The following is a 16,028-nucleotide window of genomic DNA, read 5'->3' as shown; positions in this document are numbered from 1 at the left end:
TGTTAATGCTGTGTAAAGAGGTTTTCTAAACAAAAAGAGTACCTACGCATGCTTCGAACAAGTAATTTCATAAAATTACAGAGTTTCATAAAACTTACATGTATTGTCTATTCCACTACAATTCTACAGCTTGGAAAATGCGTACAGTGTTAAATTATTTTTATTGCGTAATATATAGGACATTCTTATAAAATGGTTATCAATAGACTGCAGATATCAGTGGGTATATTAACTTTTACAATATAGTTCACAGACAATGACGTTAAGTAGTCAATTCTGTATTCTATCGTGGGATCAATCAGCTCTCAAATGAAATGAAATGAAAGCTTCATAGGATATTGTACCTTTTGCTGTTGCGAGCTTTAGAAATCAGTTTCCGATAGAAATGCATACAATCCGCAGTCTAGTTATCTAAATACTTTTTGTTGCACATATTATTGCTCTTATTGATAAGTGGGGTGTGTATAGCTCCTGAAGCATATAAACGTTGCTATTAAAAAACTTGTTATGTGGTGCTTTAAATTTGACTTTCCTTGTCACATAGAGTGTCCTACAGTAACATTGATACGTATCGTGAAACATTCCTGATAAATATTTTCATGTATATCTCAGAGAGACACTCTGCATCACAATGTCAGTCAAGTTACAAAAGGTCTACATCGATCGTGTCATAGTTTCACTTTAATTACAGTTTCAGAAATGATGTGTACAATATGCTTATACGAATAAATAAATAAATAAATCTTTACAGGCGCAATGTAAAACTGTTGGGGGATACGTTTCCAGAGTATCGATTTTTTTTACGTTCACGCTGACTTTTCCAGATTACGAAGAACAGTGTCAGTCACAGACGCAATATAAAAGAATGTAACAAATATAAACAATGAAATAAACTTTCAAATACACGGTCAACAAACATTCTTACACACTTGTTCGCTTCAACGAGTCAGTTATGTGTCCAGAGCATTTTCCCTTTCGAAACACCGCACGTTTATAGACGAAGCTCCGCGAATTATCAGAGTTTCCAAAGGACAAGGCCGCATTAATCATTTCTTGGATCGTGCTACAACTTTACTATTAAACGATACGATATAGTCTAGGAATACATAGCTCGGTCAGATACAAATCTGAATATTATTGACATACACTTTAGAAATAGATTTACACTCTTACATTGCCAAGCGGATCGTATCCTCGTATTATCATCAATCGTGTAAACAACATAGTATTCCTATTAAGAGACATAGTTATCGCTCACGTTGGAACCGATGGATAATAAATGTGTAGTACTCATTGATTGACAAAGTAGAATTAATATATGCATATACCTCTATATATATATATATATATGTAAATGTATATAAACAACTTATTCGTGGAAGATTACATACAATAGTAAATTCTACGTCTTACATACTTCTAATTCCTGCGACCTTCTTCTACCGAAAACAAATTGTCCATTCAATCTTTTTACAATTTCAATCACTTCTCCGAATCGAAAAATTATAAAACATGAGTATAATGTGCATTCAAATTCTGTTCCTGCTGCATTCAAATTGCAATGTTTCCCTCCTACTTAACAATGGAACTCTTTTTTTATTACATATTTATATAATTATCAAACGAATACATTGAAAAAGTGGGAACTGATTTTAATTACAAGAAGCAGTAAAAAAATCACAAGTGACAGTAAACACAAAATAAATTAGATATGCTTGCAACATGTTAAACGTTTGTCCATCTCCAATTTCAACTACATTATACCTAGTTCTAGACATAAACGTATATATTATTTGTGAAATAAACATTTAACATTAATACAGACGTACCTTAGTAGAGTAAAATATAATTTTTATATTTTTATTTAAATGCATACTGTGATCGTTTCCTCTTACTCTTTTGCCAGTTGATAAAAATCAATGTAGTACTAATTGATTCTGTGTAGATAAGTTCAAATAAAAAGAAAAAAAACAAAAATTAATGCACACTCCACATTCGTTAGTTTGATACTCTGGCAGTGTAAAGATAACTATTGACAATTTATCAGACAGTTATAACAATTCCAAAGGAGATATTTCTAAAAAACAAAATGTCAAATTATCTTTGTAATTCATAATAAGCATTACCTACATTTATTCATTCATTAAACAGACAATCTCATTGTTCATAATTAATCCAAATCACTAGTTAATAAGAAATAGTAAGTTATTAAAAATATTACATATGCTTAAGATTGCACCACATCTACCGAAGTCGCCCAACTTATCAAAGTCGATTATCTTTTTTTTTTTGGAATGATAATTCACCGCGGTCGCATGCGTTGAAATTAAATTGCATAAGCTATCGCTTTTTTTTGGCAAGCTATTTATATATTTATAAATATAAATACCAACAAAGTTCGAATATTATTTAATTCTATATTTATTGTATGCCCAGTTATAATGGCATATTGAACTAGTATATCCCATTGAATACTTGACGTTCATTTTGCATATTCTTTGATGATAATCTTCTATGAATAAATATTAAATGAATATCGACGAACGTATAATAGTTGCCAAGTGTGCAAGGAGGTGTTATGAAAAATATATTTGGGTATAAAAAATGAAACTACTTTACAAGTTCCACTGAAAGCAGGGTATGACTTAAAAAAGAATACACATAGACTTGGATTAATATCATCGACAGGAAATAGTACGAAGATGGAACAACCGATCAGCGTAGATCTGGATTATCGTTAACTTGTTTTTTAATGCGTAATAATACTGTCGTGTACCACTGATCCAACCGTGAAATAGAATCGTATTCTTTTACCGCTTCTGTGAAACCTTCGAGATGTTGTTCCTCTAAGTGTTCTATCAAGGTCTGAAATGAAAGTTAAATGATCTAACGTATTAAAACTCGGATTAAATTTTTGGTACATAACAACTAAGTTCTGACTTAGACCAATCATATTAATAACCGAAGAAATGCTCACCTTTATTAATTTATATTCTCTAGAATCTTGGAATGCAGGATATTGCTCTTGGTAGCGTTCGATCGCGTGCTGTGCATTTAAAACGTCGACGCATAAGTGACATAGTGCCGCTCGGAAGAAATATTCTTTCGCGCTGTACTTCAATAAAGAACTTTCTAAAGATGAAGAAGCAACCTGTAACAGTAAAAAGAAAGTTATCTGATTTCTCAATTTTCTAGAAAGTATCTCGGATAGTAGGAATTTTATTTGTTTCACCTGTTCATAAATTTGTATAGCCTTATCATAATTTTCAAGTTGTGCAGCATACTGTGCAACTTTCAAAAGACACTTGTTGGCAGAAGAATTGCTTTCCTCTCCTCGAAAATAATCAGCAGCTTGCTCATAATGATGTACAGCTCTCTCAAGATCCACTGCATCGCTTTCATACATTTCGGCTATACTTTGATGGTGCTTGGCTGCCATTGTAAATCTACCCATATCTGTGTAGATTTCAATTGCTTTCACCAAACAGCTGATAGCCTCTGAAAATTAATTAGATTTCATATTAATATCTTTTTTACAAATAGAGAAAATAATATCATAAATGTTATTGTACCATTTATATTAGATTTCTTAAAGCAGTTTGCAGCATCTACAAAATTACTAGCTGCATCATGTCGATTCCCTGCTTTCCCATGTAATTCTGCCGCTTCGTAGAAAGCACTGCCAGCTGAACTCCATTTCTTTGCCATCTTGAACATATTTGCAGCGCGTTGATAACATTCTACTGCCTCTTCGACTTTAGAAGAACTTCTGCAATGTATGAGAGTCATTGTTAATAAATTAATTCAAATTAAAACAAATCAAAAACACGAAAATACAAATACATAAAAAAGGTAGAAATTCAAATATTTTAAAAATATATATTAGCACAGTCGACTAGTTGGCATAAAAACTGGCTAGAAACGATTCTGTGCTTATCTAGTGTGTATTAAAAATAGATTTTATTTATTTGTCAATGATATCCACGAATACAACTGTTTTTATACTCTATTATAGTCCGTGAAAATTTCATTATTTTTGTCAAGCTCATGGCAGCGTATCATATTAATTTCATTGGTGTGAAAGGAGATAATTTGGTTTCGACACGCTATATCCCAACTGAATGGCAACTGTTATACATATACAGATGTGCGTGCATACAAGTGCATACACAAGGAAACTGAGCATCGAACGATTTAAGAAAGACACGAGAAATCCGCTGCGATTTAATGAAATTCCATTTAAGTGGGAAAAGAAGAGGTCCGCTGGATTGGTGAATCACGATAAATAAATAACGACAGCCGAGAGACACTACTGGTTCTAGTGTCGGACGAGTTCAAGTAAATCGATGTAGATAAACTTACCCGAACAGAGAGCCGAAGAAACCTTTCGAGTTGAGCTTCTTCTCGGCCTCGGCCAGCAGTTGCATCGCTTTCTGTTCACTGTCAGCCATCGTCACTTTGAATCCTGACAAACAATCAGTCGAAATAAACGTTTCAGATCATGAACGTCGCACGAACAGTTCACCTCTTAGAAAAAGACGTCACTAAAGTCAATGAAAGTGAATCGAGTGTCATCCGTGGCAGGTTAGCCAACACTCAAGAAAATCGCTACGGGGATTAAGCCTCGTTCGCAATCGTATTGCGCAGTTGAAACTGCGCGTTGCGACGATGCGATCGCTTCGTCGACGTCTTCTGTCTGAGAATAAAAGATTAATGTATCTTTAATCAGTCAATCAGTCATTAATCATCATTGATTCTTTTTCATTGCAAGAATTAACAGTTTAATTACCAGAATATTGTTTGTAAAATTATTAAGAACTGCCGCGTTCGATGATTGGATAAGTCAGTGATCTGCCACGTGACCGAACCGATTTTTCCATTGTACAATGGAACGAATCAGAGACCTGTCACGTGACTCAATCAACCGTCGTCATTATTGCGTCTCGTTCGACCTTTGAATTGAACAGCAAATTCTTTTCCATTCATCCGGAAATACTGAGATTGAAAGTCTAGGGAGATAGTGTTATCGAATTAATGAGCGCATTCCTAAATTGAAAGGAACACGTCGAAGATGTCGGGAGTATACAGACAACCGCTAAGTTTATTGCAATCTGGCGCACAGAATGCGCTGATAATCGGCATTATTATAAATAGTTCTAACATGAAAACGATCGATGTCTCGCGATCGAGGTGTACGAATTTTATAATATCTGTATATTCTCGGATGAAACTTAGATCAACAATTCAGTTGAATTAACAAGATACAAAATGAATCGAACTAACATTTTCAGTTAACTGCGGCGAACGTGGTGTATGGACGTTCACGTTACGCGATTCCGAAGACGATACGATAAACGTGACTGTATGGGGTAGCGTACTATTTGTAAGAAAATTGTCCTCGAATTTTCACATTGGAAGCGTAGGTTTGTATCCAATTCGAATCGTCTTGTTTTTCAATTTTTTGAATTCGAAGGATATACAGGGTGATTTAAAAGTCCAGTGTCTTTTAAATTATCCTGCTCAACACGATGATTGCTAATTTGTAATTCGACTCGCAGTAGAAGTGATTAACCCGAAAGTAAAGGAACGTCTCCCAGAAGACAAGAACGAACTTTTCGTGCCTTCTGTGTCCAGTCGATACAGTCTTACAGTCAACGAGGGAAACTCGCTGGTGCAAGCTCACGACGCACCAACATGTCCACAATACGAAGCCCTTTTGACGCACCCAATTAAAAGCCTAACCCTCACACAAACCCTGAGAAGCATTTTTGATAATTTGGAGGCGTTACGCGATAATTACGTCAACGTCTTGGTCGTCGTCACGTTTGTATGTTTTCCTACCTGTTGCCGATCACCCTGTAACACATTTGATCGAGGTCGTTTGGTCACCGAGGCCGTATACGTACAATCAACCGCCGATTTTTTAATTCCTCATGCACTTGATAGGTCAGCGATATTCGTAACATAATCACACGAGATGGGAGAAGCATGAGATTTCGGAATTTCGAAGCAGCGGATGCCACTACAGACCAAGTGGCGTCATTGGTGCTATGGGAGAATGATTGGATCGACAGGGCCGCGTTCTGGTTGCCCAGACATACTGTACTTTTCCTGACGGACGCTCGAGTTGCTTATGATAATTTCAAGAAAACAATAATCTTATCGATAGGTTGTAACTAGAGAATATTGTACAAGCATTTACCGATAACGATAAGAAAAACTGTGCTGCACGCCTATAAACAATATTCACGAACTATCGGGTTTGTACATTTTCAGCAAGGAAAACCATAATCGTTGAAAATCCCAACTTACCGCAAACGACAACCATCAGGAATTCCCTGCAATATTGCGAGCCAGACGTAATATCTGGAAACACTTTTGCGTCGCCCAATCGTAAGGAAGAAATTGAATTCCATTTAAACATCGCAGAAACGAATGCCCCATCATTCCTTTAATTTTTTTCTTTCAGCGGATACTATTTCCACCGTGATGACTATACAGGAAATTTCGAACAAGTTGAATAAAAATTGTAAGCCCGGAATGAGACTCCAGTTTGCCGTCATTTTAAAAGCCTTCGTAATGGACATAAACGTCGACAGCACGAGTCCTACAATTATAACTAGAAAATGGTTATTTTTCTTATCTTTTCCATACCACAAACATGTCCACTAATATATTGTTAAGGACGTTATTTTGTAATCTGAAATTCTTGAATAGCACGATCTCACTCGATCTTTCATTTCCTGCAGCGCGTTATGCAAGAAAATCATTATCGACGACAACGACTCGTGTATGGACCTCGAATGCCCGTCAGGAAACGGGACACGCGTTCCCATGAACATAATCAGTCTTAACTTAAAAGTAAATTTGAAAGACGACACAGGATATCTAATCGGTTGCAAGTTATCGGGAGACGTTGCCGAACGCGTCCTTGGTTGTACAGCTACCGAATTTCAGGTTGATCGACAAAAATTCAACAAAATCTTTTATCGATACATTCGATTTTTAAATCAAAACTTTCGCGGGTTTCAGGCGATGAAACTTTCCCAACGCGAGGACTTAAAATGGAAATACGCGTTGGAAAAATGCGATATTCGCTTACACATTCTTGGACCAACGGCTACCTTTCCGAACGCCATTTACAATATTTTGTTCATCAGCAGCAACGAGGATGACGAAAATACACAACCCCTCAACGAGCTTGCTAACTGGACCGATGCCTAAATGTTTGAATTTATATCACTGATTTGCTGCGCACATTTCAGCGACGTTATACATATATATATATATAACCGTAAAGTATAGTGTTTCGATGATAGCGTGGTGTTGTTAAAGAACTGCCTTTAGTAACAATAAAACTAACTTTGAACTTAATGGCGTTTTCGATCAGCTGATTGGTAGTAACGCAATCTAAACACAGCATCGCACAGCATGATGGTTCTTACGAAGTGTCATCTTCGACACATGTGTTTTTATTAAACAATTGTAGTTACGTTGAATTGTTTTCGTAGTTTTAAGTTTAGAAAGAGAAATGGAAGTAAATGTTCCTGCGAAAGTAAACTCTGTCGAGGTTATAAGGGAGGCTTTGAGAGAATTAAGTTATGCGGAAAGAAAAGAACACCGTACACAAACGCTGAACAAAAATCGTGTTTCCTTGGGCAACAATATACTGAACACGGCTTTTACTCCAGAATTTGTTATCGAAAAGGCGAATGCGCTTAAAAAGAAACAGATATCAGCAGAGGAGTACAAACAGTTACAAAATGCTCTAATTCAGGTTAATAGATTCTAGTTTTCACTACTTTCAAATTCTAACTATTTAAGTCGGAATGTACAGTTTTAAGTTTATCACTCTTTCTAAGTTAGATACTAAAATCAATTTAATGTACTGAATAGATTAAATCAAATTATTTCTTTTTAATCTATTTTTGTTTCAATATCAGAGCGAGGAAAATGTGACAGCATTTATGAAAGTGAACAGTGTACTAGTTTCCTTGGTACGTGATTTATGCAGCTCTAACCCTGTTCTGCAGTTATCTGCCATCAGTTGTTGTTGCAACATAGCACTGGGAAATCCTAAGGCTTGTACTGTATTAACCAAACACATAGCGCCGTATCTTATCACAGAATTGGATTGCTATCCAAATTATCCACTATTGGTAAGTTATAAAATATTCAATGAAAAAGGCAATATGACTAATATGTATTTACTTTCCAGGACGTTTGTATGTGGACAGTAGGAAATTTGGTAGCTGAAAGTGGAAGGTCTTTTGAAATTCTTCAAGCGCACGATTGTACAAAATACATTACATCACTGATACGCAATTGTGATAGCAGTATTTTAGCTTCAGTAACATATGCAGCTGTGCATTATGTACACATTGGTTTTAAATTTATCCCGTAAGGACTAAAAAGTTGAACATACTATTTGATCATTGATTGATTAGAAAAATATGGAATATTTATTGGACAGTATTATTAATGGCACACATACTTTCAGTGAGAATGAAATGGTTGACCTTGTTAAAGCGAGCATAGACAGGATTGTCTCCTTTGAAAATCCATACTTTATTTGGTTGCTAGCTTTATTGTCTTCTCATGCTGTCTGTAACACATATTTATATAATACAGTACCTTTGATGCTAGATTACTTACACGAAAACACTAAAAATGACATCACTACTATAACAGAGGTATGTTATTCTTCTATCAATATTTCTCTACATTTAAATGGAATAATATGAAAGATCTCCTCATTTTATTTTAGATCACAGCATGTATAAGAATATTAGCCAACACTATTAGTGAAAAATCTGGACAGTTAGCCAAATTTCTTTTGGACACTCCAAAGTATGAAGAATCAAATTCTGAGATGTTAAACAAGCTACTTTCGTGTCAACACTTACATGTTAGGAAGGAAACATTATGGTTAATAGGTAGTTATAAATTAAGTTAATAGGACAAATTATAGATTAATTTGTTGTTAAATTAAATAGTGAACGTTAACATTTTAAGAGGAATAATAAATATTATTTCAGGTAACCTTTACAACCATAACTGTTCCGATGTACAGAAAATTGTACAAGATATTATACCCAAATTGTCATTTATCAAACAAGCTGTCGTCTCTACAACGCAACAAACTATGACCTTAAGTACAGATTTAACCATTTGAGCAGGTATACCATGCTTTGCAACATCAATAACAGTATTTACACGTATATATACATATATATACATATATACTATTCATTAGTATTAATTGTAAATGGTAAAACGTCTTTCCAAACTTGTATACAGCGTTTTGATACAAAAATATTAAAATTGTTATTATACAATATAAACTACGCTCGTTATTAATTACAACCTATTGCAATAAGATTATCATATTAATAATTCATTTTGACAGGAATGAATTCTCGTCGCATTTCCATGGAAGTATGGTCGTCCCTCGTAACGTCTTCTATACAGGGTACTTTCACTAGATTGAAATAGATATGGCCCATGATGTCTGCTGTTGAATGCTTGCTTGCCTTCAAGCAGCGGTACAACGCATCGTCGCAGGTACAGTGCGATCTGCAAAGGTGAAAACACGATTTACAGACTCTGTATAGTTCGCGAACAATGTGATAAATATACAATAATGTAACGTGTAAGAAATAAAATAAGAATTCTGTTTTTCATACTTTGTATACCAGGAGTAATTGGTGAGATTGTATCGCGTTCGATGCGCGCGAACTTTAACAGGGCAGAGATCATGGCTACGACAGCACCTGAAACAAGCGATGTCTAATTAGAAAATAGGACTCTGCGCTAATGGCAGCGAACACAATTGAGCCACTAGCTCTGACCTATCGATTTCTACTTCTTGACCCAGATCATGATAGCCGTCTGCGATGTCCCCTGTACCACACCACTTGGTTCCTGCAACAATACTGCATGCTGCATTCTCGAATTCGTAATTATCACTGTGGAGCTTCGTGCAAATTCTCATCGTCATAGATCGTTCGCGACCAGAAACGAAAATTACCTGGAAGAATGCCCGAAAGAAGGGATAACGAGTTGCCGACGACGCGCGTCCCCCTGCTCAAGTTACTAGACATTGTGGATGTCAGGACATCCTGTTGTATTTTATCTAGTATCTCGCACTGTTGCATAAGCTTCGTTATCTCGGGGAACGATACTTGCATCGGAATAGTTGACACGGACAAGTTCCTCAATACCTCGTTAGCCTCTTCTTGCTCGCTAAAAAAATTTTATTTCTGTTAAACCGTTTTTTTAATTGTAAAAAGATAGTGCCGAATCTCGCGAGTAATACTCACTAAACTTCGATCAGGTCGCAGTTTTGCAGCTCGTTGTTAGCCCCGATGTCGACTACCGCGATCGTCTGATCATGATAGTAGACCGCCGTGATCTCACCCTTGACCGGAATCCTGGTTCTCGGCGTAGTCCCACCACCGTTTAGTCCTTTAAACACGTTCTTAAAGAAGATCGGTTGCTCCATGCTACTGGGGCTCATCGTCACCACCAAAAACAATATCCAGCCCGGGAACCACATCTCTACCCTTTAGAGTATTGCTACACGTGTAAAACACAACACTGCGCGTCTTTGCGTTCGCGAGACCGTTTTATTCGCATTCTGCTGGTTCCCCAGCCTTGCAGTTCCTATATTAGATCATCTTCGCAGCGATTCAAGGAAACTGGTCCGGATAAAATATGTTACATAGTTGACTCGACCGCGAAATTCGTCAGGCATAAGTACAATCGATTTCATTCACTTTATCTGGCAAACTTTTCCTCTAGTTCCTGACTTATTAAAAGACTAAAGACAACCTTTGTGCTACTGCAAAAACTCGATTATCTTGATCTTTTTTACGCAGCGCTTTTTCCACGGAATCTGAAAGAAACGTACACTTGTAATTATGTTTCTTTTTTATCATGCCATACAGAGTAGTCCACCTCAAAATTTGAATAACTTGAAGGTCTGTACTTCTTCTGTTGTATTGTATTCTCTATCTTTTAACATTCGTCGTGTCTATAGAACCATTTTCTACTAATAATTATTCTCCGCTCGTTTCGCAGGTGGAAAATTCTTTCTATCGATGATTATAGTTCCCGATGGTAGCTTTTAGCGCGCATCACGTTCGCCGCGCGCACGATCACCCCGAGATTGCACCAAACACTTTTACCGATATACGGGGGATGAAGAATTATTTGCGGAGGATACGGGGTTTCCGTAACGGATCAAACCATTTTGATTTCTATCGAATCCACTTATCATCATCATTAAATTGCAAACAATACCTAGCAGCAGATATTTTCGATTTTTATCATAGTCGATCAGGGTACGCCTGTTTCACAGCAGAGGTAAACTTTACGCACAAACACTGGAAATCGACGGAACAAAGTTTGCCGGAAACCGCGCACGGTTTCTGTGAACGGTGCGGCTTGCGTATCTATAATGCACGCAAGCGCAAGCGTGTCAGGAAGCCGACCCCGTCGCCGATCGAATCAGGATGTGTATAGCCTGCCAAGTTTCCGAAGACCCTCCCAAAGGAATGGCCAGCTGGAAACGTGGTGGGAACCATGCCAGTTCCCCTCTACCGTCGCAGTAAATATTTTTTAAAGTTATCAAGCTGCACGGCTTCGTAGGCTATACCTGTGCAGAACTGTGTCCTCCCCCCCTTTAGCGTCCCCTTGCTCTCCCACCATGGTTTTATCACGACGTAACAAGGTATTTGGCAGAGACGAGCAGCCTACCGGGGGGACCCACATTCAGGGAGACTAGGACAAAGAAAGTGGGACGAAAATGTAAGAAATTACGGGGCTAGCAAGTGGTCTACTGGGGCATTTTCGACGACGTAGCCGGTTCGAAAGAGAAATTCGTCGGGATCACGTCGGCAAATGTTAGGAAAATTTCGTTGTTGCGGTTGACACGTCACCGTGCAATGACTCCCGCTATTTTGCGATCAAAGATCTCGCTTGTATCTCGCTGTATCCGGATGTCTCGACGCAGCGTCGATCTTCTGGCGGATAAAACCTTCGAAGACGTAATTTCTATTAGAAACTACGTGACAAACTATTTCCAGTCGACACAGACACGTGTGACTGTCATTAAATTACACATCTCGAAGTTGATGAGTGGAGCACAATTAATTTATTCTACTGAATTCAGACAATAGTTTACAACCAAAGTAGATTTAGAAAATCGAACGAGAATGTTCACAAACAAAGTAGCTCGGTAAGATATTTGTTTGCGCACGTGCTTCGAAATTTAGCCTCGCATCGTTAAGTATATACATTAGGAGCACGGTTGATAAAAGCAAGAAATTTACAAACCGACAAGTAAAGCGGAACGGAATCACCTTTCGTTTTAAGACTGGCTTGATTTCAAGGGTTGCTGTTCGTGAGATGACGAGGTTGTCTTCGTCGCAGCATTCACTGGGTACTGGTTTCCAATCCGAGTGGTACTCAGCGTGATGCTAATAGGCGTAGCATTCGAAAGTTGTTGGCGAACCGGGCATTGACGGTAACCTGAAACAAGAAATTCATGAATATGAAGATTCGTTCAGAGAAGTATAGCCAACAATTTATCGGTCGTTAGTATGCAGCCTCATCGGTGCTTCAAAAAGTAGTTCAAGAGAAAAGTGATGTTCCGCTGCCCTTTGATAGGGTCCATCCGGCAGAGGTGAAACTCGAGACTAACGAGAACGATACTATGGAGGAATTTAATACTGAATCGTTACGCGAATAAGTGGAAAAATATAAATTGGGCTCTCGAAGTTACCGGCATGATGCGGACCGGAACAGTGGCAGCAAATAGGATTATTCCGAGGTCTTGGGCAGAACTCGACGCTATGCGGTTCCCCGCATCGAACACAGCGCGGCAGGTGTCTGCAATTAGCAGCCATGTGCCAGAATCCCTGACAGCGATAGCATTGGAGAACGCTGTCCCCTGTTTGGAAATTGGTCGCTTCGAGAAGATTGTTAGCCATTCCAGAGCCCGGTTGCATCGGACCGCCACCGTTTCCGGTTCCTCCGCGCCACCAGCGTTCCGGAATCGCGCTGAATCGCGCGGCACCGAAGAAGTCCAAGCCTTGACGTAGCAAAAGTTCGTAATGTCCGGCGTCCAGCACCTGAGAAGCATATTTAAACATCGCAGTTGAAGTCGACGACCGGCTAATTACTCGCAGACAAAAATAAAAACAGCATGAAACACGTATCGAACCGGCAACGTGGACGTCGCATGTTTATTGTACCACGTTCTATAATCTCGCGCAACTATAGACACGCGACGTACACTCTTGTCTTTACTTATCAGGTGACTATAGCATGTTCTTAAGTTATACAATAGGAAAACTAGACAATAAGAACATGTGGGCTTAATTCGCTAATAATATAAACAAAGAAAGAGCGAAGCCGCGTTCCCGACAGGTAAAGCTGATGTTTTAAGAAGACATTTCGAAACGGTAATAGATATTAAGGGATGTACCTCGACCCTGACGTATTGACGCCAGCGTTCGACGCTTCCGGCTGCAATGCCCTGCTTCGACAGCGCAGAATTTATGTCTTGGAGCGGAATTGCCCAAGGTACGTCGCGTAACAACACCGCCTGCCTGTAGCGGGAGTCTTTTGCAGAAAACCGGGCTACCTGCACAACGTGACAGTCATTGTTTAACGGATTCACAGCCGTTTTAGTTGGCATGATCAGCAAAGAAAGAAATTCCGCGGAAATGCTGTAGATGTTGCGCGATCCAACGGGTCGTTACACAATCACTTTCCTTGCGCAAATCAAAGAGGAAAGTGGACCCTGGGGGGCGCAACGAAATTCTTAGCTACAAGCAGGACCATTTCGACATGAATACTTGTACGGGTCCCTCGAAGACTCGTGCCAAATCCCCCCGTTGCAGAAGCTTTTCAGCATCAGCTTCGCGCGCGAACGCCGCGATCAGGCCGCAGGGAGTCTCGGAAACAAGCCAGGCTGCCAATGGGTCCGAGATACGAATCACATCTTCCAGGTTCGAACGCAGCAGCTCCCCACCTGTTGTTTCGAATTTCTCGTTTCATATATGTGACGATGAAAACAGTAGAACCGCTAAAAGAATTAACAATCTTATATAAGAATAGCCCAAGTTATCGCGGGTAATATGGTTTGCTAATTTCTTTTGGTACTTGAAAAGTCGTCCAGTCGTAAAAAGACTGGTGTATTGGTTTCCAGTAGCCGAGGCGCTAACAAGCAATCGAAGCAGCGTTCTTTCTATTTGCAACTAGTTCGCTACACGTTACGTATTATATGTTGCAGAACAAGTTGTCGAGACGTTGGCGCAATCATCACCGATTACATCAGTCCGGTGGACTCGTTATAGCAGCTGGATCACGGCTTTTCGATTATGCTGGCCGAGCATTCGCAAAACGACTTTGCGCTACTTTGAAAGAATGTGGAAGATTTCAATGGAAACGCGTCGACAGCTATTGACTTTCACCAAGCGGCAAGAACTGTCTTTAGAAATGATATTTCCACCGATCGAAACCTCGACGTAGTTTTGCATTATATAATTCGCCGTGTCTCGTCCGAGAAATGAATGGTGGACGTTTACTGAACGGCAGGCCGAGACAAAGAAGTGGTTACCTTGCGTTCCTTGCACTTGGCCTTGCGGGCCAACGGCACGCGATATGTAGAGGGAACACGTGAAATCCTCTTGGCCGGAAGCACGTGCTCGATCGTTGTAGAAATCAGATGCATTCGGTTGCGGGATCGCGACTTGCATCGTCGCATCGTCCTTCTCCTTTTCAGGGGACTCTTCCTCCATCCTATGCACCTCGTGCACCATCCAACGAACTTCTACATCAACAAAGACATCGTTGTTAGACTGGCTAAAAGAAGAATCCACTTCTGATCTGATTTTACGCGAGCATTAAAGTCCGAAGCGGTGTTCTTCAATATCGCGGCATCTGACACACGACAATTAACCGATTAACCGGTTGGTATCTAGGTATACGGGTGATACGGTTATGGCACATTGAATACGGGTTAATGGTTCTTATAGCGTCGGGAATGTCGACGAAACTGAAGGGGAACTGGTTACGATTAATCTTGTTGCAATTACTCGTGAAAAATAAGCGTAGTTATCAAATTGACACGCGAGGTTAAAATTGTTGTCCAGTCACGGACGCAACACGAAAACACAAAGTTGCGGTCGACGAGTGAATGGTTGAGCATAATGAAAGATACTGTCAGTATAATACCGTGCGATTAGTATCGTTATGCGAACTTATGGATTCACATATAATTACAGTTTTCCAGGGTTTTATGCAATAGAGCACACAACGATTTTCTGTCGCATGATTACCGATTCCAAACCACTTTGTCTTGTTCCGGTATCTCCGGCGATGACTGATTCACCTTAGACGTTTCCTCTGCTCGTTGTATTCACAGGGAAAAGAAGCCGGGGCCGAGGAGGACATGGCCCAATGCTGGAGCCATTAAGCGGCATCTTTCACGATCGCAACAATATTGTTGCACTGTCTTTTTTTCCGAAATCGGAAATCTGATCACTTCACTGGAAATAATTACCCGATAAAATATCGACCATTATTGAACGTAATCGATTTGGAACAGTATGCTTAAATAGCTCTAATTCAATATTTATAAGTAAGACCCGCTATTTAGGAACAATTCATAAATATTCATGACTGGAAAACATTACAGACATTTCATATAATATTTTCATTATCCAGTGGCTAACCAAATGATACCGACAGCAGCGATTGTAAAACCTTTTGTGGAAATATCGAGAAGCTGCATTTAGGGGTCCGTTAAACGCCATCGTTGGTAGTAGCAAAATGCTCAAACTGGTAGATAAAATTATCAACAGTCGATTTTGGCTAACAGTTTGAGTTTTTTGCCACCTTTTAGAATGGCACTGTACAGACATTAAATGCAGCTTCTTCATGTGCTCACTAGTAACGCTGCCATCGTGTAAATAGCAATAGTCTCTTAATAGAATTACCGTTACAATATGAAAGGT

The 16,028-nt window shown here is 39.0% G+C and overlaps 5 protein-coding genes across 11 annotated transcripts; 2 read left to right on the top strand and 3 right to left on the bottom strand.

The window, feature by feature from the left end:
* Positions 1–663: 663 nt before the first annotated feature.
* Alphasnap (Alpha-soluble NSF attachment protein) lies at positions 664–4,598 on the bottom strand. The gene is made up of 5 exons (XM_078191028.1): positions 4,363–4,598; positions 3,573–3,769; positions 3,233–3,498; positions 2,978–3,151; positions 664–2,865 (listed from the first exon to the last, which is right to left on the bottom strand). The coding sequence occupies exons 1-5, from the start codon at positions 4,449–4,451 to the stop codon at positions 2,716–2,718; spliced, it is 876 nt and encodes a 291-aa protein (XP_078047154.1). The 5' UTR covers positions 4,452–4,598; the 3' UTR covers positions 664–2,715.
* A 473-nt stretch (positions 4,599–5,071) lies between these two features.
* Positions 5,072–7,285, top strand: Hdm (meiosis specific with OB domains hold'em). Its single transcript, XM_078191017.1, has 8 exons — positions 5,072–5,192; positions 5,292–5,423; positions 5,559–5,827; positions 5,947–6,169; positions 6,277–6,393; positions 6,470–6,629; positions 6,750–6,957; positions 7,033–7,285. Exons 1-8 carry the CDS (start codon positions 5,072–5,074, stop codon positions 7,222–7,224), a joined length of 1,422 nt encoding a protein of 473 aa, XP_078047143.1. The 3' UTR covers positions 7,225–7,285.
* A 96-nt stretch (positions 7,286–7,381) lies between these two features.
* LOC144475282 (uncharacterized) lies at positions 7,382–9,540 on the top strand. Its single transcript, XM_078191020.1, has 7 exons — positions 7,382–7,777; positions 7,944–8,159; positions 8,219–8,400; positions 8,501–8,693; positions 8,768–8,936; positions 9,039–9,179; positions 9,410–9,540. Exons 1-6 carry the CDS (start codon positions 7,532–7,534, stop codon positions 9,173–9,175), a joined length of 1,143 nt encoding a protein of 380 aa, XP_078047146.1. The 5' UTR covers positions 7,382–7,531; the 3' UTR covers positions 9,176–9,179; positions 9,410–9,540.
* On the bottom strand, positions 9,374–11,638 carry LOC144475285 (uncharacterized). 2 transcript variants are annotated; one of them, XM_078191030.1, is made up of 6 exons: positions 10,960–11,638; positions 10,323–10,897; positions 10,031–10,245; positions 9,852–9,924; positions 9,687–9,773; positions 9,374–9,576 (listed from the first exon to the last, which is right to left on the bottom strand). In XM_078191030.1, exons 2-6 carry the CDS (start codon positions 10,556–10,558, stop codon positions 9,390–9,392), a joined length of 798 nt encoding a protein of 265 aa, XP_078047156.1. In that variant the 5' UTR covers positions 10,559–10,897; positions 10,960–11,638; the 3' UTR covers positions 9,374–9,389. The 2 variants fall into 2 exon arrangements, with proteins under 2 accessions (XP_078047156.1, XP_078047155.1); XM_078191029.1 differs by having other exon boundaries at positions 10,323–11,638.
* Positions 11,639–12,115: 477 nt separating this feature from the next.
* On the bottom strand, positions 12,116–15,491 carry LOC144475283 (uncharacterized). 6 transcript variants are annotated; one of them, XM_078191021.1, is made up of 6 exons: positions 15,351–15,491; positions 14,630–14,842; positions 13,866–14,041; positions 13,493–13,651; positions 12,788–13,136; positions 12,116–12,534 (listed from the first exon to the last, which is right to left on the bottom strand). In XM_078191021.1, exons 2-6 carry the CDS (start codon positions 14,829–14,831, stop codon positions 12,374–12,376), a joined length of 1,047 nt encoding a protein of 348 aa, XP_078047147.1. In that variant the 5' UTR covers positions 14,832–14,842; positions 15,351–15,491; the 3' UTR covers positions 12,116–12,373. The 6 variants fall into 6 exon arrangements, with proteins under 6 accessions (XP_078047147.1, XP_078047150.1, XP_078047149.1 ...); XM_078191024.1 differs by having other exon boundaries at positions 15,404–15,483; XM_078191023.1 differs by having other exon boundaries at positions 15,295–15,408.
* Between the last annotated feature and the right edge of the window lie 537 nt (positions 15,492–16,028).

This window comes from Augochlora pura, chromosome 9 (genome assembly GCF_028453695.1).
Source record: "Augochlora pura isolate Apur16 chromosome 9, APUR_v2.2.1, whole genome shotgun sequence".
NCBI classification, from domain to species: domain Eukaryota; kingdom Metazoa; phylum Arthropoda; class Insecta; order Hymenoptera; family Halictidae; genus Augochlora; species Augochlora pura.
This window is presented reverse-complemented; position numbering and strand designations above follow the sequence as displayed.